Source organism: Parasteatoda tepidariorum, chromosome 9 (genome assembly GCF_043381705.1).
Source record: "Parasteatoda tepidariorum isolate YZ-2023 chromosome 9, CAS_Ptep_4.0, whole genome shotgun sequence".
Classification (NCBI taxonomy): Eukaryota; Metazoa; Arthropoda; class Arachnida; order Araneae; family Theridiidae; genus Parasteatoda; species Parasteatoda tepidariorum.
In genome coordinates this window covers 80941064-80956533 of record NC_092212.1, presented here as the reverse complement: position 1 = coordinate 80956533, position 15470 = coordinate 80941064, and the positions used below count along the sequence as shown (strand labels likewise).

Sequence of the window (15470 nt, the reverse complement as noted above, 5' to 3'; positions counted from 1 at the left end):
ATGTATATTGTGATATAATAACAATATCGTAAGACATCCATAAAGATATAAAATGACTGGTTTCGTGCCATATCGTAATTATAGTGCTACAAGGACATGATGTATGCATGTGTACAATGTATTACTCTTTATTTTGTGTGTTAATTTTTGTACAGAGACGACGATACCTGCTGTGGCTAGCTAGGCACCTGCCTTCAGAATCACCTTTGTGCCGAGAATGGCCACCTTCTCCCCGCTGTTTGCAGGAAACAAGTTACTATCTCAGAAAATTGTACCACAAGTGGAGAGTATGTGTTCTCAGTATTTTATTTTCTCATTTCTGTAGTAAGAAAATACATTGTAAGAGTTGCTCAAATGAGAAATGGACACGCAATATAGTGCAGAATAGAATAACGATATTTGTGCCACTCTTTAAAATTATAAATCAAGGTAAGAGTAATAACAATACACAGTAGTACGCAGTAGATTGCGCGTAGCTTATTAATTAGTAAGCATGAGAGCATTTAAATTGAATGTAAAGTCTTTTTGAAGTGGAGGACATTGCGCAGTACGGTTTTTTCTTTCTTTTTTTGTGGCAGTGAGTAAACATGGAAATACTTCGCCAATAGTTTAAGGTGAACATAGACTAGGGACAAAGGTTGTAAGAGATTAAGAACAAATGAAGTAAAAATTATTATTGTGAAGTTTGTACAATGCGCAAAAAGGTAAAGAATCTGAATAACTTTTGATCTAAGAATCGAGTTTTCATAGACTGATATTAAATATTAATGGCCGGAAGCCCTAACCATAAATAGCAGGGCTCAAAAAACCACCCGTCCACACGTCCTCGGCGGTCGAAAATTCCCCGCGGACAACGAAATTCCTCGCGGACGGGCCATTTTCCCTTTCATGTTCGTGATACATTTTCAATTTTTGTTTTCTTACAAGAGTCTAGCGCCTCACTTTTAAATTGACCCTTCTATCTAGAAATCCCGTTAATTACTTCGTCAGACCATATGCGCATGCTCACGTAATCGATAAACAAAAGAAAAGTTGCGTTAAACGCAATTATGAACATCTACCTAAATGGAAAACCCCTTTCTGGTTTTTGTGCAGAAACCTCTGTAAATCATTGGCTTGATTGGGGAATTGGCAAACGTCATATTTGATTCATTTAAAAAACGCAGTACCCTCTGATAAATTGACCCTTGTTATTTAAATTAATTCATAAAAGAAATAAATTATTTCATAAAGGAAATACTAGGCTACTATTAGTAACCTAGTATTTTATTTATTACTGTATAATGTAATCCTCGTATTTGTAATTCTAGTTACTACTAATTCATTGTGCAATTTATATAAATGTTTGTAATAATTAAGAGAAAATTATATTTTTATTTATGTAGAAGCTACGGGTTAGTTTCAAAGGAAGACGGGTACATTGCTGGACAAGCCGTCCTCGGGGACGGGTAAAATTTCTGAGTTTTTTATCCCTTAAAATTTGGGGATAGATGCAATCTTAAAAATATAATTAAAATAGTTGCTGGAGAGCGGTCTGAAATTCCAGCTCTTAAAGTTAATTTCACTTTTTGAGTATTTTACAATATCCTATTAACTTTTCGAGTGATTCTAGACGTTTAAACACACAATTATAAAATTTGTTTATCCGAAGACAATTCCACAATAAATAATTATTCCCTTTTATAATTATTTGCTATATTTTATTACTTTATTAAATTATGATCGAAATTTTTTTTTAATTATATGGTATACAAACTTCTATAAAATTTCAAAGTATGTATAATTTTAAAAGATAAAATTCAACATTTGAATGAAATTGGTCGTACAGTCCTCAAGAAATCAAATTATAAATATATGGTTCATTCTTTTCCAGATTGCCAACACCCTTTATATCTTGAGAGTAAAGTATTTAAGACCCTTGAAAAAAAGTATGCTGATTCAGAGAAAATACATTTCTGTCTCTGATTTCGTAACTTAAAATTATCCCTAAATCTATTGAAATCGAATCTTGAAGAGTAAAAATATATCATTAGATCAAATGTTATTCAAGAGATTCAATTTTTTTTTCTTTATTCACATTACATCAATATCGGATGGGCCAAGACTCATAGCAAACCCCGTAATCCCAATAAATGTAGTATTATCGTTGCCGATCAATTGCTGTTGATGAATGTATTGCTGCTGTCGGTCTATTGCTATTGCTGTAGATGGACCTATTACTTCTATAGGTAATCAAGAATGTACGACACTCTGTCTGACATAAGTAAAATAATGGTACGACTGTTCACGGCCACAAAAAATTCTAAATACTTTGACTGGTTTTGTCCTGGACGCATCCTTCTTAGTTCAACTTTATATTCACTTCAAATGTTCCCATGTGAACTAGTCAATCTGTGAAACGCAGTTAACGAAGCTCTCTCCTAACCTTCCTTTATAAATCTGTATGGCGATATAATTCTGACTCAGTCCAACGTGTCCAATATTCATTTGTATTAACCTTAAATTACTTTTCTTTACTTATTTGTTTATTTTGGCAGTGTAACAAGTATCGATTACGTTTTGATCAAACAGCCAGGAATAGAATGCGTGAAAAAGTGACTGCCAGTTTAATCTTCAAAGACAGAAAAACTTCCTATCCCAAAAGGTAAAACTTATTCAAATGTATATCCGTGATTAAACGTATATCCGCTATTAATTGTATTTCCATGATTAAATGTGTTTTCATGCATTTATACAACTCAATTAGTTTGGTTAAAAAAAGGATATCGTTAGTATTCATCTCTTTATAGACTCATAAAAGCCATAATTTATAAACTCTAGTACTTATTTTCAAGAACTAAATACTGTTCATACCAATCAATTAATGAAATAATCTGTCTTATTTTATCAGAGCATCCCCGAATTCAACTATATTCTACGATATGACTTTAAAAGAAGACATGAAACTTATTGTTTTTATTTTAGTCTTAAATAGTTTCATGAAAGTAAAAAAATTTCACGGGGGAATAAATTTTTATTGCATTCATACAAATAATTATCATTAACACCTATTTCTTCGTACACTAATTATAGTTAAAAATTTTTAAGCTCGGCTTCTTATTTTCAAGAAATGATGCGAACTATCATTTTGAAAACCAGAATTTCCTGTAAACTATTACCATTTGAACGCTAAAATTACCAAATTAATAGTTTAAATACCATATATTTTTGTTTTTATTACCAGAAATATACCAGTACTGTAGTACTCCCACTTCTTGTTACAATTTTTAGATTTTTGTGTGTAAAAAGATGTTTCTTTGTAATTTCCAAACAAGAATTTGACCACACTACGGTAATTTCCCAAAGATTTTTTTCTCTGTGTAGACCTTCAATTTTCTGTCAAAATACATTTCTACCAAAGAGTACTGTAGTACTATTTTATAGGAATGTATAACGGATTACCTGTGTAGTTTTAATTTTCATATTCTGTGTTTAAAAAAGATATTATTCTGTATTTCTGATTTCAGTGTCTCCCATCCATTTCGAGGTGATTATGTCCGGTTACGTCATAATGTGAAATGGAAGAAGATAGCCCAAGAAACAGGTGACCAGTACGTGGTTTTCGCGGACATCATCAACAAAATCGCTCGCGCGAGCGGAAAGGTAAAAAAATCATTTCATTTAAAGCGTACTTAAACAATTTAATTCGTTTGACAATAGTTCGTCATCAAATCTCAATATTTTTTTCATTAATAATTAGAATTATTGCATTTCATGATGTGCAGCGCCCAAATAAAAACCGAATAACTTTTGATCTAATGATCGGATCTTTACGTTCTAGAACCTAATCTTAATGTTTTGAGTGGGTGACCTCAAATATGTTAATTAATTAGTGCATTTGATATTATAAATTACGAAACCAGACATAAAACCTTACCTTCTCTGAATAAACATGCATCTTTTTCGACAGAACTGGTTTTTCGACCCCCAAAATTTGGAAATTAGCCCGATATCTGGGAAATATGGTTAGAATTGTTTGGTCAGGATGTCGGTCCCAAGTTAAAACAATTTAATAATAATTTTATTTTTTGCGTTTTCTGCCATATATCGACAACTTTGTCAGCGAATGGAAAACGTTTTGCTTACAATGATTAAATTAGCTTATCCAAAGATTAGTCGAAAAAATTTATAATAGTCGAAATAGATGATAATAAATATAATCGATAATAATGGTTTAAAAAAATATTGTAAGGTAATTTTTATTTAGTTTTAAAGAAATGTAATTTTAGATATCAAGATACTAAATTTGAAGCTGCATTTTAGGAATACGACTTTTCTTACGCAGTGTGCACTGGATAAATTGCTAAAAAGGGGAAAAAACAACTAGTAAAAAGTTTTAAACCGAAATAAGTAAATTTTATCTTAAAAGCAGGCTACACCCGATAAAAAACTTTTTATGGCAAAATCTTCTTTACCTCCATCTTTACCTTCCATAATTTGTTTTCAAACAAATTATGGAAGGATTACTTCCCTACAACGCAATCCTAAGTAATCCTACCATAATTTGTTAGAATTTTGATATTTTGATGAAAAAATCAGCATTTGAAACAATCTGGTTTACTTTAGGTTTACCGGAACTCACTTTTTCTATAATTTAAATTTTGAATTATTACTATTGTAGAGTGAAGAAAATTGACAGAAAGAATTTCTCCTGAAGTGTAGTGTCCGCTTAAGACTTTGACGCAGGTGGGACGGATATATACGTATATATAAGTTCAAAATGTAGAGAAAGCATGGAAAAATTAAAGAACAATGAAAAAAGGGAAAAGAAAAGTAATAATAAAAATAACAAAAATCCAGAAAAGAAATTTCGGAAAAAGGAAAACAAAATTAATAAAAATCCAAAAAATAAAAGTTTTTTTTATGAGTTCTATTTACTTGCAGCTTATGCGCAGTTTACAAAACTTATTGCTTTTCTTAATTTTCTTCGTTTTTTTCTTCTTTTTGCCCTTTTTGTATNTTTCCATGATTAATTATTCTCCATGATAAAACGTATTTCCTTGCATTTATAAAATTTGAATAGTTTGAAGTAAGGCTAAAAAAAGGATATCGTTAGTATTTATCTCTTTGTTCACTAATAATAGCTATAATTTATAAACTCGATTACTTATTTTCAAGAATTAAATACTGTTAATACCAATAAATTAATGAAATAATGGGCCTTATTTTATCAGAGCACCCCCGAGTTCAACTATAGTCAATGATATGACGCTGACAAGTATACATGCAATTTAATGAGTAAATTTTTTGTTGAATTCATAAAAATACTTATAATCTGTACCTATCTCTTTGTACACTAAGAATAGCTATAATTTTTAAACTCTAGCTCTTATTTTCAAGAAATAATAAGAAAGTCAGAATTTCAGGTAAACTCTTAACATCTTAAAGGCAAAATTAACAAATTAGTGGTTTAAATACCGTATATTTTTGTTCTTATTACCAGAATTATTGCTTTTTTTACCAGAAATTTACCAGTACTGTAGTATCCCAACTTTTTAATTTTCTGATTTTTCTGGTTAAAAAGATGTTCTATTGTAATTTTCAAACAAGAATATTACCATACATTACTGTAATTTTTCCAACGATTTGTTTCCTTGCGTAGACCTTGAAATTTCTGTCAAAATGCATTTCTATAGAAGAGTACTGTTGTACTCTTTTATAGGAATGCATAATGGAGTACCTGTAGTTTTAATTTTTAGGTTTTTGTGTTTAAAAAAGATGTTACTTTGTAATTTCAGTGTCTCCCATCCATTTCGTGGCGATTATGTCCGGTTACGTCATAATGTGAAATGGAAGAAGATAGCCCAAGAAACAGGTGACCAGTACGTAGTTTTCGCGGACATCATCAACAAAATCGCTCGCGCGAGCGGAAAGGTAAAAAAATCTATTTTATTGAAACCGTACTTAAATAATTTAATGCGTTTAAAAATAATTTGATCCATAATTCTTCGTTTGACAATAATTCGTTATCAAATGACATTATTTTTTTATTAATAATTAGCATTTCTTAATGTAGAGTGCGCAAATAAAAAAGGACCACATTGAATTACTTGTTATCTAATATGCGGATTTTTACTTTCTAGGTCCCAATCTTAATGGTTCGTGGGGATGACCTCAAATATTCTAATTAGTTAGTACAGTTGGTATTTTAAATTACGAAAGCAGACACAAAAACTTACCTTCTATGAATAAACATGCCTCTTTTCGACGGAATCGGATTTTAAGCCCCCAGAATTTAGAGGGTAGCCGCTATATGGGAAATAAGGTCAGGATAGCGGTCCTAAGTTAAGACCCCTTAATATTAATTTTATTTTTTGAGTTTTCTGCCATAACTAGAGAGCTTTGTAAGCGAATGAAAACATTTTTGCTCACAATTATAAAATTTGCTTATACAAAGATAGTAATAGTCGAAAAATTATAATAGTCAAAATAGAGGATAATGCTTGTAGATAATAGCAGTAAAAAAATTCTGAATTGTAAGGTATTTTTTACATCATTTAAAAAAATATAATTTCAAATATCCAGATACAAAACTTGAAGTCGCCTTTTAAAAATACGACTTTTTTGCGCACTGTACTCTGGGCAAATTGTAAAAAAGAAAGAAAAACAGCTTGTAAAAAAAGTTTTAAGCCGAAAGAAAGAAAATTTGCCTCAGAAGGAGACTACCCCCGAAAAGAAACTTTTTATGTTAAAGTCTATTTTTACTCCTTTGGTATTTTAAAATTTTTAAACAAATTATGGCAGTATTGCTTCCCTACAGTGCAATCTTGAGTAATCCTGCCACAGTTTGTTGGAATTTTTATATTTTGAAAAAAATCAGCATTTGAAACTTCCTGGTTTACTTTAGGTATACATAAACTGACTTTTTCTATAGTTTAAATTTTGAATTATTACTATTGTTGATTGAAGAAAATTGCCGTAAAAAATTTCTCCCAAAGTGTAGTGTCCTCTCAACCGTTTGAAGCAGATGGGATTCCGGGGTGTGCAGGCACTCAAATTACAAGCAAGAATATATTTTGTTTTTTTTTTTATAAAAACAGCCAAATTATAAAAACAGCCAAATAGTTACTGAAGAAAATCTACTGGATTGTTGGAATTATATTTGTACTAAAATATAAAATCATAATTCAAAAATTCACATTCAAAAATTTATCAGTAATCAATTTTATAAGTTAAAGAAATTTTAATGATGAATTTTTGTCTCTCTTAGATCTAAATAAACTGCAAGTAAGTGAAAATTAGAAAAATAATTATTTGGAATTATCCGTACTTGGAAGAGTTAACCTTTAATGCAAAAAAATATACCGGTGTTTCATGCCGTATTTCATAACCATAAATTAAAATAATGTTAACAATATTTTTTTGCTTATTTTTAACTTAAATTAATGAAAAATAATGTAAAAAAGGTATGAAATTTATATTTTTTTGAATTTCTGGGTCAAAGGGCGTATGAATCGCTCAAGTATTCATATGCCCTTTACATGCAAAGACCAGCGTTTCAAGAAGATCCTACATTGTATCTTGTTTCTAATTTTGTAAGATTAAGTTTTATTCTTTGTTATCTTTTCAGTGCCTCCAAACCTTGTTTGTTGTGAGCACGAGCGCTATGTTGGTGATGGACCAGCGGACGCTTCAAATCAAGTATCGTATTCCAGCGTCTGATATATTCCGGATATCGCTGAGTCCTTTCATGGACGATCTTGCCGTCTTCCATATCCGATCTGTAATTATACCTCTTTTTTAGATATTACCTTTCCCCTTAACTCTAAAATATTCACGGCATATTTATTAGTTTCCTGAAAACGACGCTGTATATTTTCTGATAAATTTTCATCTATAGTTCGTTCACCAGGAGTTGGCACTTGGCTCCGCCTCCTTGGACGCAGAGTTCATTTCAGTGCAGAAGAGAAACATCTCCGCGATTGAAATTGAGACAACCCTTGATGCGCGCCAAACGCAAACAGTGAATTCTTTTTCAGTCACTTACTTCGCTTTATCATCTGCTATTATACCTTTCGTTTCTCGATCTAATTAAATATATTTCAAATTTAAAAACTGCTGTTTTCCCAGCAAATTGACTCAAAAAGGACAAACTTTTCACTCAAAAGAGAGAAATATCATAAAAAGTGGTGCGAAATATCATCAAATTTATGAAGTATTTAACGTTAAAAAAATGTAGATGAAGTTTGCGAAATAAATATTTTTGCCATACGATCGCCAAATAGCAACCTTGTTCACAACCTTCTCCCAAAAATAGCGAAATAGTATCGTCGCATGCCACGTGATAAAGGCGGAGCCAAGTGCCAACTCCTGGTGCACGAGCTATAAACAAGACATGCTAACTATAATATAATGATAATGCAATTTTTTTTCTATATTTTTCTAATATTATGTGCACAAAGAAATTGTTAAAATGTAGGAAAATTTTATTGTTTGAACCAAATAATTATATGCTTGTTTGCACTTGCTCTTAAACTGTAACTATCTAATTTAAAAATCCGTCTGAAATATTCCGCATAAGGCTTTATCCTTTCATGGAAGATCTTGCCGTTTTTCATATCCGATCTGTAATTATACCACTTTTAGATGTTGTTTTACAATATTTCTAACTTATTCAAAATATGTTTATTAGATTCCTGTAAAAGATGGTGAATATTTTTAATAAATTTTCATCTAAATAAGACATTCTGATATAAGATATAGTCCTTTGCAATTTTACTCGATTATTTTTCTAATACTATACTCATAAAGAATTAATTAAAGTGTAGGGAAATTACATTGTTTGAGCCACAAAATTATAATCTTGTCAGCATTTGTTTTTACACTATAACTATCTAATCTAAACGGAATCTAATGATATGCGTAGTGAATAATATTGCAATGCTATATTTTGATTTGTATTTCATTTATTGTTATAATATTTTATTGCAGCGATGTTCGACATTAATACGATGTTTTTCAAATATACTACCACCATAATAATGCGTTATATGATAAATTTTAACATTAATAAAGATTAATGCGTCGAACAGATTATTTCTTATTTTAAATAGTACAAAAAATGCTTACATATAGTATAAACTATTCTAGAATTTTTTTGATCTAAAAAAACATTTATATATATTTCTGTATAAAACTGTCATCAATATTTTTTTAAAATAAGTCTTTGATACTACTAACACTATTGCTTCCGCAGAATAGATAAATACGCATTCATGGCACGTTTCTTTTTTTTTAATATTTAATACAGTGGTCTAGTCGAATAATTTTTTAATTATTTTTGGCTTGTTTAGATAGAACAAAACGGAATTATTGAACTTTATTTTTACAAGTAATTCATAACCACTTTCTATAAACTTGTTATGATTTTACATTGTATTCTAAAATTTTCATTCTATTTTAGCAAAAGTTTGGCAAATTATTATTTCCAACCAGATTTTTTATCATATGGTTTCTTATGGACGTAATAAGTTATTATCGGATGAAATGGTCTTACTAAAAAAGAAGCATATAATGTTTCTTATTTAAGTTGGGTGTTCTGAAATGGCTTCCCTTAACTTGCATTTTTAAAATGAGTTTCAAAACATGCACTTCAAACCAAAAAAGTGTCTACTTCAGGGCTGACAAATTTAAAAGAAAAAAAAAACATAAACGATATCGAAATCTAACGAATCCTTACTGAGGTACGCAGAGAGTAAATCCAAGCCAGTTTGATAACATGATGAAACTTAGAGTTTTTTTTCATAAGCAACTTACTTTTTCTCCCAGCAATTAAACAGGCTTTGGTGTCTTCAGCCCCACTTTCTTCACTTGTAATTTTTCAAATATTATTTATACTATTATTCTTCACCGGCTAACTATTAATGTGTGAGCTCTTATCTCTACATTTTTTTAGTTTTATATCTGAAAAGAAATCAAAAAATATGTATTAAGTAAAGAGACAGGAGAATACCCATAGTGATAATAAATTACCTTTTTTTAATTATTAGAAAGTAGTGCGCACTGTAAAAAAATTCCGAATCAGATTGCGTCGAAGAAGAACTCACGATTTGGGTACCAGTACTTTTTTTCCGTAAAATCCATTTTTATTGTGAAACTTAACAGAAAAAGTCTGAAATATTGTAATTTTGACAATAATATCTACTGTAAAGTCACAGAATCACTGTAGTTACATTATACGAATATTACGGTAAAATAAGTTTTACGGATGATGCACTTAAGATACCAGTACTTTTTGGTGTAATTTGATCCGAAATTTTTACAGTGCTAAAAGACATGACTGTCAGAATTCATATTGGTTTAATATTAGGAAAGATTATTCAAATTACTTTTCTAGTAAAGTGCTTACTTAGCACTTTTCTAGTAAAGTGCTTACTTTTTCTAGAATGTTGTTGTGATGCATACCTCAATAGTTTTAAGATTTTTGTTATCTTTTTAATTCTGGTATTTACTACTTTACATATTTATTAGATAAATTTTCTTGATTTATTGGAAAATTGAAATTCTTATTTTTGTTTAGTTAAAATTATAGTTATTCTGAAGGAAAAAAAATCACATTAAAAAGGGAATAGAAATAATTTATCGTTTTCGTTCTTCTTTGCAGTCGGAAGCTACACGAAAAAAGGGCGATTTCCTGTTTGAAACGGGTCACGTGATAGAAATAGTGACCAAACTATTTCTTGTCATCCAGAATGCCACTGGGAAACCACCAGAAATAAATGTCGCCACAGAGTAAGTATTATTTATCCTTTATTAAACGATTCCTCCTTTAACATGGTTTTTCGAATCTCCTTCACCAAGAAAATGTTTTTTTAAAAAAAGACATTTTATTAAATGGTGTTACACTTTGCATATACGCGAACACTCTAAACTGTTTATGCTATCTTACCATAAAAGAATATTGACCTCTTCATATTGTCGTTTTACTCAATTTTCAGAATAAACGTAGAAGGAACTGACTAATGAAAGGCTAAACACGATCTAACAGTCATTAGCAACTCTGTTGCTAACTCACGTTATTTTTGAAAATAGCATATCATTTGCAAAAAAACATCATTTCATGCTACTACAGTATTTTCGAAAAACAACCTTAAGAAAGCTTTACTTTACTAAAGGTGGTTATCAATTATTAATAGCGCTTAGAGCTGTGTAAACACATGATAACCATTAAGTACTATTTAATTTTTCAAAAACTTAATGAATCTTAAGAAGAAAAGGTATAAAATAATTTTGAAATATTGAAAAATAAAAGCTTTTCTAGGATGCAGGGGAAAAATCAATTGCCCATTTGGATTTGCTATTGTTAGTTGAAAACCCCCTACTTTTCATCTGCTTTCGTTAAAAAATTTATAAGAAATTCTTACAAAGCATTTTAAGAGAAATTTCATATAAAGTGCTTGGAACATTTGCCGAGACAACATAAATTCTATTTTTATAAATTATGCGCAAACTTTTATCGATTATTTTTCGTGCAAGCCCATAGAAATGTTGCTGTTTTTTAAAATTCTTAAAAATGTTTTTTATATAATCTGATCCTCATTACTCGTAAAAGTAAACATAAAAACAACTACTTTAATTAGTATTGCAGTCCTACCAATAGATAAACAAACACTGAAACAAAATGCTCATCTATAAACTTACTAGTTATAGCAAAACAAGTTCAAAAAATAAGCAGCTATCTCTTTACATTACTTTTAATTTTAATCCACAATATTTAGTTTTAATATTACACGGTGTTTATCACTTGCAATGGCAAGTTTCATACATTTTTAACCTTAAAACATTTTTTTAAAAATATAGTCTGTTCTAAAGGTGTAATTCAAGACATAAAAAAATGGGCAAAATTTTAGGAAGTGATAGTACACACCCAAGCAAACAATTTTTATCAAAGAATGCATGGTCGAAAACAAAACGCAAAACCGCTAGAAGGAGTCAAAGTTTATGTTCTTATATGAGGCAAAAACGCACAAAGAACGATTAAGTTAAGTTATAAAAGCAAATTTAATGGCATGTGATTACAATAAGTGATCAAAACAGTGGCCGGCAGCGGCTATGCACGCAGTACAACGGCGAAGAAAAGATAAGCGAACATTCTGAAACACACCAAGCATATCACGAACTTTCCCTGCAGCGACCGAAAGCTTGGCGATAAGTAACGCAGCGCAGTAACTCGCAACAGGAATTGAGCTTTCACGTTTGCGTCGAACAACATTCCAAATGCCCCAGCACCTTTGCGTTTTGTTTTTTACCAAGAATTCTTCGATAAAAATTGTTTGCTTGGGTGTGCACTATGCATCCTAAAATTTTGCCCATCTTTTTAGAATCACCCTGTATTGTTCTCAGAAAGTCTTTCAGCAATGACATTTGGCCCGAAATTTACTTTTCATCGAAAATTTTGTCCGTAAACAAAGTCATATTAAAGTACAGTAGGGAACCGATTATCCGTAACGGTCGGGACCATCGCTATTCCGGATAACTGATTTTTCCGGTTTTCTGAATGTGCCGTTTTTTTATTGTTAAACCCAACTAAAAAATGAAAATTTTTTAATTAATCTTAAAAATAAGAAAAAACGATGAAGTAATACGCTAATGATTATTTCCAAAATGATGGTAAGGTAAACATCTTTAAAAAAAGAAAGAAAAATCGTAAAATCTTATGAGGAAATGTTTTTTTTTGAAAATGGCGAGAAAATTTATCGAATGCCGTTCCGGTTTTTTGGTTTTCCGGTTTTCTGATTTCCGGATAACGGGTTCTGTACTGTAATAAAGTCATATTTTGCGTTTTTCTTAAGTACATCTTGATTAGAGATCATAATCCTCAGTTACTCGGTTCCTATTTGATGCCATTTTCTTTTTTTTTTCCAGATTCGAAGCCAACTTTGGCAAAGAGAACGTTGTCTTAGCATTTAAATGTTCCGGTCTACCAGAAGTGCAACCTGGACAGGTCAAGATATACAGGCGAGGTAACCGAATGGAGGTAGTATTATGAGAAGAAATCCTGGTATAGTTCTACTAATATAACAGATGAAACCAACCAATGTTCCATAAATGTGGGCAGTGTTTCGAATATCGGAACGTGAAGTTAGCCTCTTCAAAGGAAAACATCCCATCGCTATTGGAATAAACCAATTTCTGTCTGGTTCAATATTTCCATCTGTTTTTATTGCAACCAAGCAGTTAAACGTCTTCTACATGAGTGAACCAGCGGTTTGCAAATCAAAATGTACATCGCTTGGAGAGAGCGCCCTCCTGTGGAGGAATAGGGAATTACATAGAAAACAAAATGGTGGATCTCAAGACCTTCGGGTTTGAAATTAGCAATTTTTAGGGAAAAAAATAAATATGATAAATAACTATAGAGATTGAATTTTGGTGCTCTGAAATTAAAAGTTAGTATAATGACGAATAAAAAAAGTTTAATACATATTGTACATAAAAAATTTGAGATATTTAAAATGACAACTAGCGATTTATTGAAAATGACTGTTGCATGTTATCAATAAAAAAGCATATATACGTTGTAAATCACTATGGTATTTTGTTACAGGCAGTATTGTTCTACAACAGACATCCCACGAATACAGTAAAATTATAAATACATATTAAAACATTTTTTGTCAAAAAAAAATTTATTTTCACTGTTTAAAATGCCTATTTTATGGGAATCTATATTTATCAAAGTACACACATAAGTAAAATGAATATGACTTAATTTAATGTCATTATTATTGTTATTTTGTTTTATAAACTATAGTTATTGTTTTTCTTTACGTGAGATCTTGTTATTAATCCGTGAATAAAAGTTTTCATATTAAGCTAATCACAAACAAATATTAAATGAATTAATTAGGAAAAATAACATTAATAAATGATTAATTAAAAATAATAATTAATTGATATCGTAAACATTCTTTATGCAGCAAAGTTTAAGATCTTACCATTAATTCCGGAATAAAAATTTTCCTATTAAGTTATCACAAATGAACATTTTGATAAATTAATTAAGAAAAATAAATTTAATAAAGCATTAATTAAAAGTAACAATTAATTGTTAACGTAAACAGTTTTTCCACAAAACTTATAGTTTTTTTAATTTAAATATCTATAAGTCAATAGGCGTGACAAATATAAATGCTAAAATTTAAATTTATCCAATCAAAATCAATGTGCATTAATACTCTCTTTTTTTAATAATATGAATAATTGCTATAACATATTATGAACAAAGAAATGTAATAGTTCTTACTCTTTATAATTATGATAACTTTAAACATTTTTAGACATTTTTTAAGAGAAATTGAATGTGTTTTAAAATTAATTTAGAGACAAAACATTAAAAGTGAATACTGAAAAAGTATACGTACATTACACTAATTATTGTAACATTAAAAATCATTGTAACATTATTTTGAATTGCATGACTAATTTATAAAATAGTTTTAAGCATTTTCGTTGTAAATGTACTACTGTATTCGTGGAACTGACATAATATAATAATTGTACCTAATATAATTTTTTTTTCAGATATTCATTTAATAGGAAAGTAATAATTAAAAAAGTTTTGATAAAACGACACAATATTGATTTCTGCTTCTTAATCTTTGCAATGCGTTACTTAGAGAAAAGTATGTTTACTACTAGTAAAAAAATAAACTATATTAATATGGGTGATCATTTACATCACTTTAATATTTACCCATACATTCTTCCCATATGAATGAACAGGCGTTGACTTCACTGCCAAAGATAACAAGTGAAACATTTTAGAAGCGAAGAACAAATTTTTAAACTGTAAAATTTAATGAGAAGAATGCGTAATATATCAAATTTAGATCTTCGAGTTATAGAAATAGTAAAGCATGCATACTAATGCAATACGCTGTCTTAGTTTTTCAAAGTGGTCTAAACAGGAAAAAAATGTAGCAAATGAAAGAAAATAATTGATGCAATATGCTGTTTGAAACTTCCAATCACGCTTTAAACGGGAAAAAAAGTAGCGAATGAAAGAAATAATTGATGCAATATGCTGTTTGAAACTTCCAATCACGCTCTAAACAGGAAAAAATTAGAAAATGAAAGNTGCTGTTTGAAACTTCCAATCAAGCTCTAAACGGGAAAAAAAGTAGCGAATGAAAGAAATAATTGATGCAATATGCTGTTTGAAACTTTCAATCACACTCTAAACGGGAAAAAAAGTAGCGAATGAAAGAAATAATTGATGCAATATGCTGTTTGAAACTTTCAATCACGCTCTAAACGGGAAAAAAAGTAGCGAATGAAAGAAATAATTGATGCAATATGCTGTTTGAAACTTAGAATCACGCTCTAAGCAGGAAAAAATTAGAAAATGAAAGAAATAACTAATACTAACGAAAAAATTAACTGAAACAATATGCTGTTTTAACTTTCAATAACACTCTAAACTGGTGCAA

General features: G+C 29.9%; 1 protein-coding gene across 1 annotated transcript in view; it reads left to right on the top strand.

The window, feature by feature from the left end:
- Positions 1–15110, top strand: part of LOC107454372 (Myosin 95E) — a 50890-nt gene extending 35780 nt beyond the window's left edge. Inside the window, exons 14-19 of the mRNA XM_043044185.2 lie at positions 156–287; positions 2538–2644; positions 3507–3642; positions 7610–7762; positions 10643–10770; positions 12904–15110. Coding sequence (XP_042900119.2) covers positions 156–287; positions 2538–2644; positions 3507–3642; positions 7610–7762; positions 10643–10770; positions 12904–13027 — 780 coding nt within the window. The 3' untranslated portion in view covers positions 13028–15110. The remainder of the gene's footprint in view (positions 1–155; positions 288–2537; positions 2645–3506; positions 3643–7609; positions 7763–10642; positions 10771–12903) is intronic.
- The last annotated feature ends 360 nt before the right edge of the window (positions 15111–15470 follow it).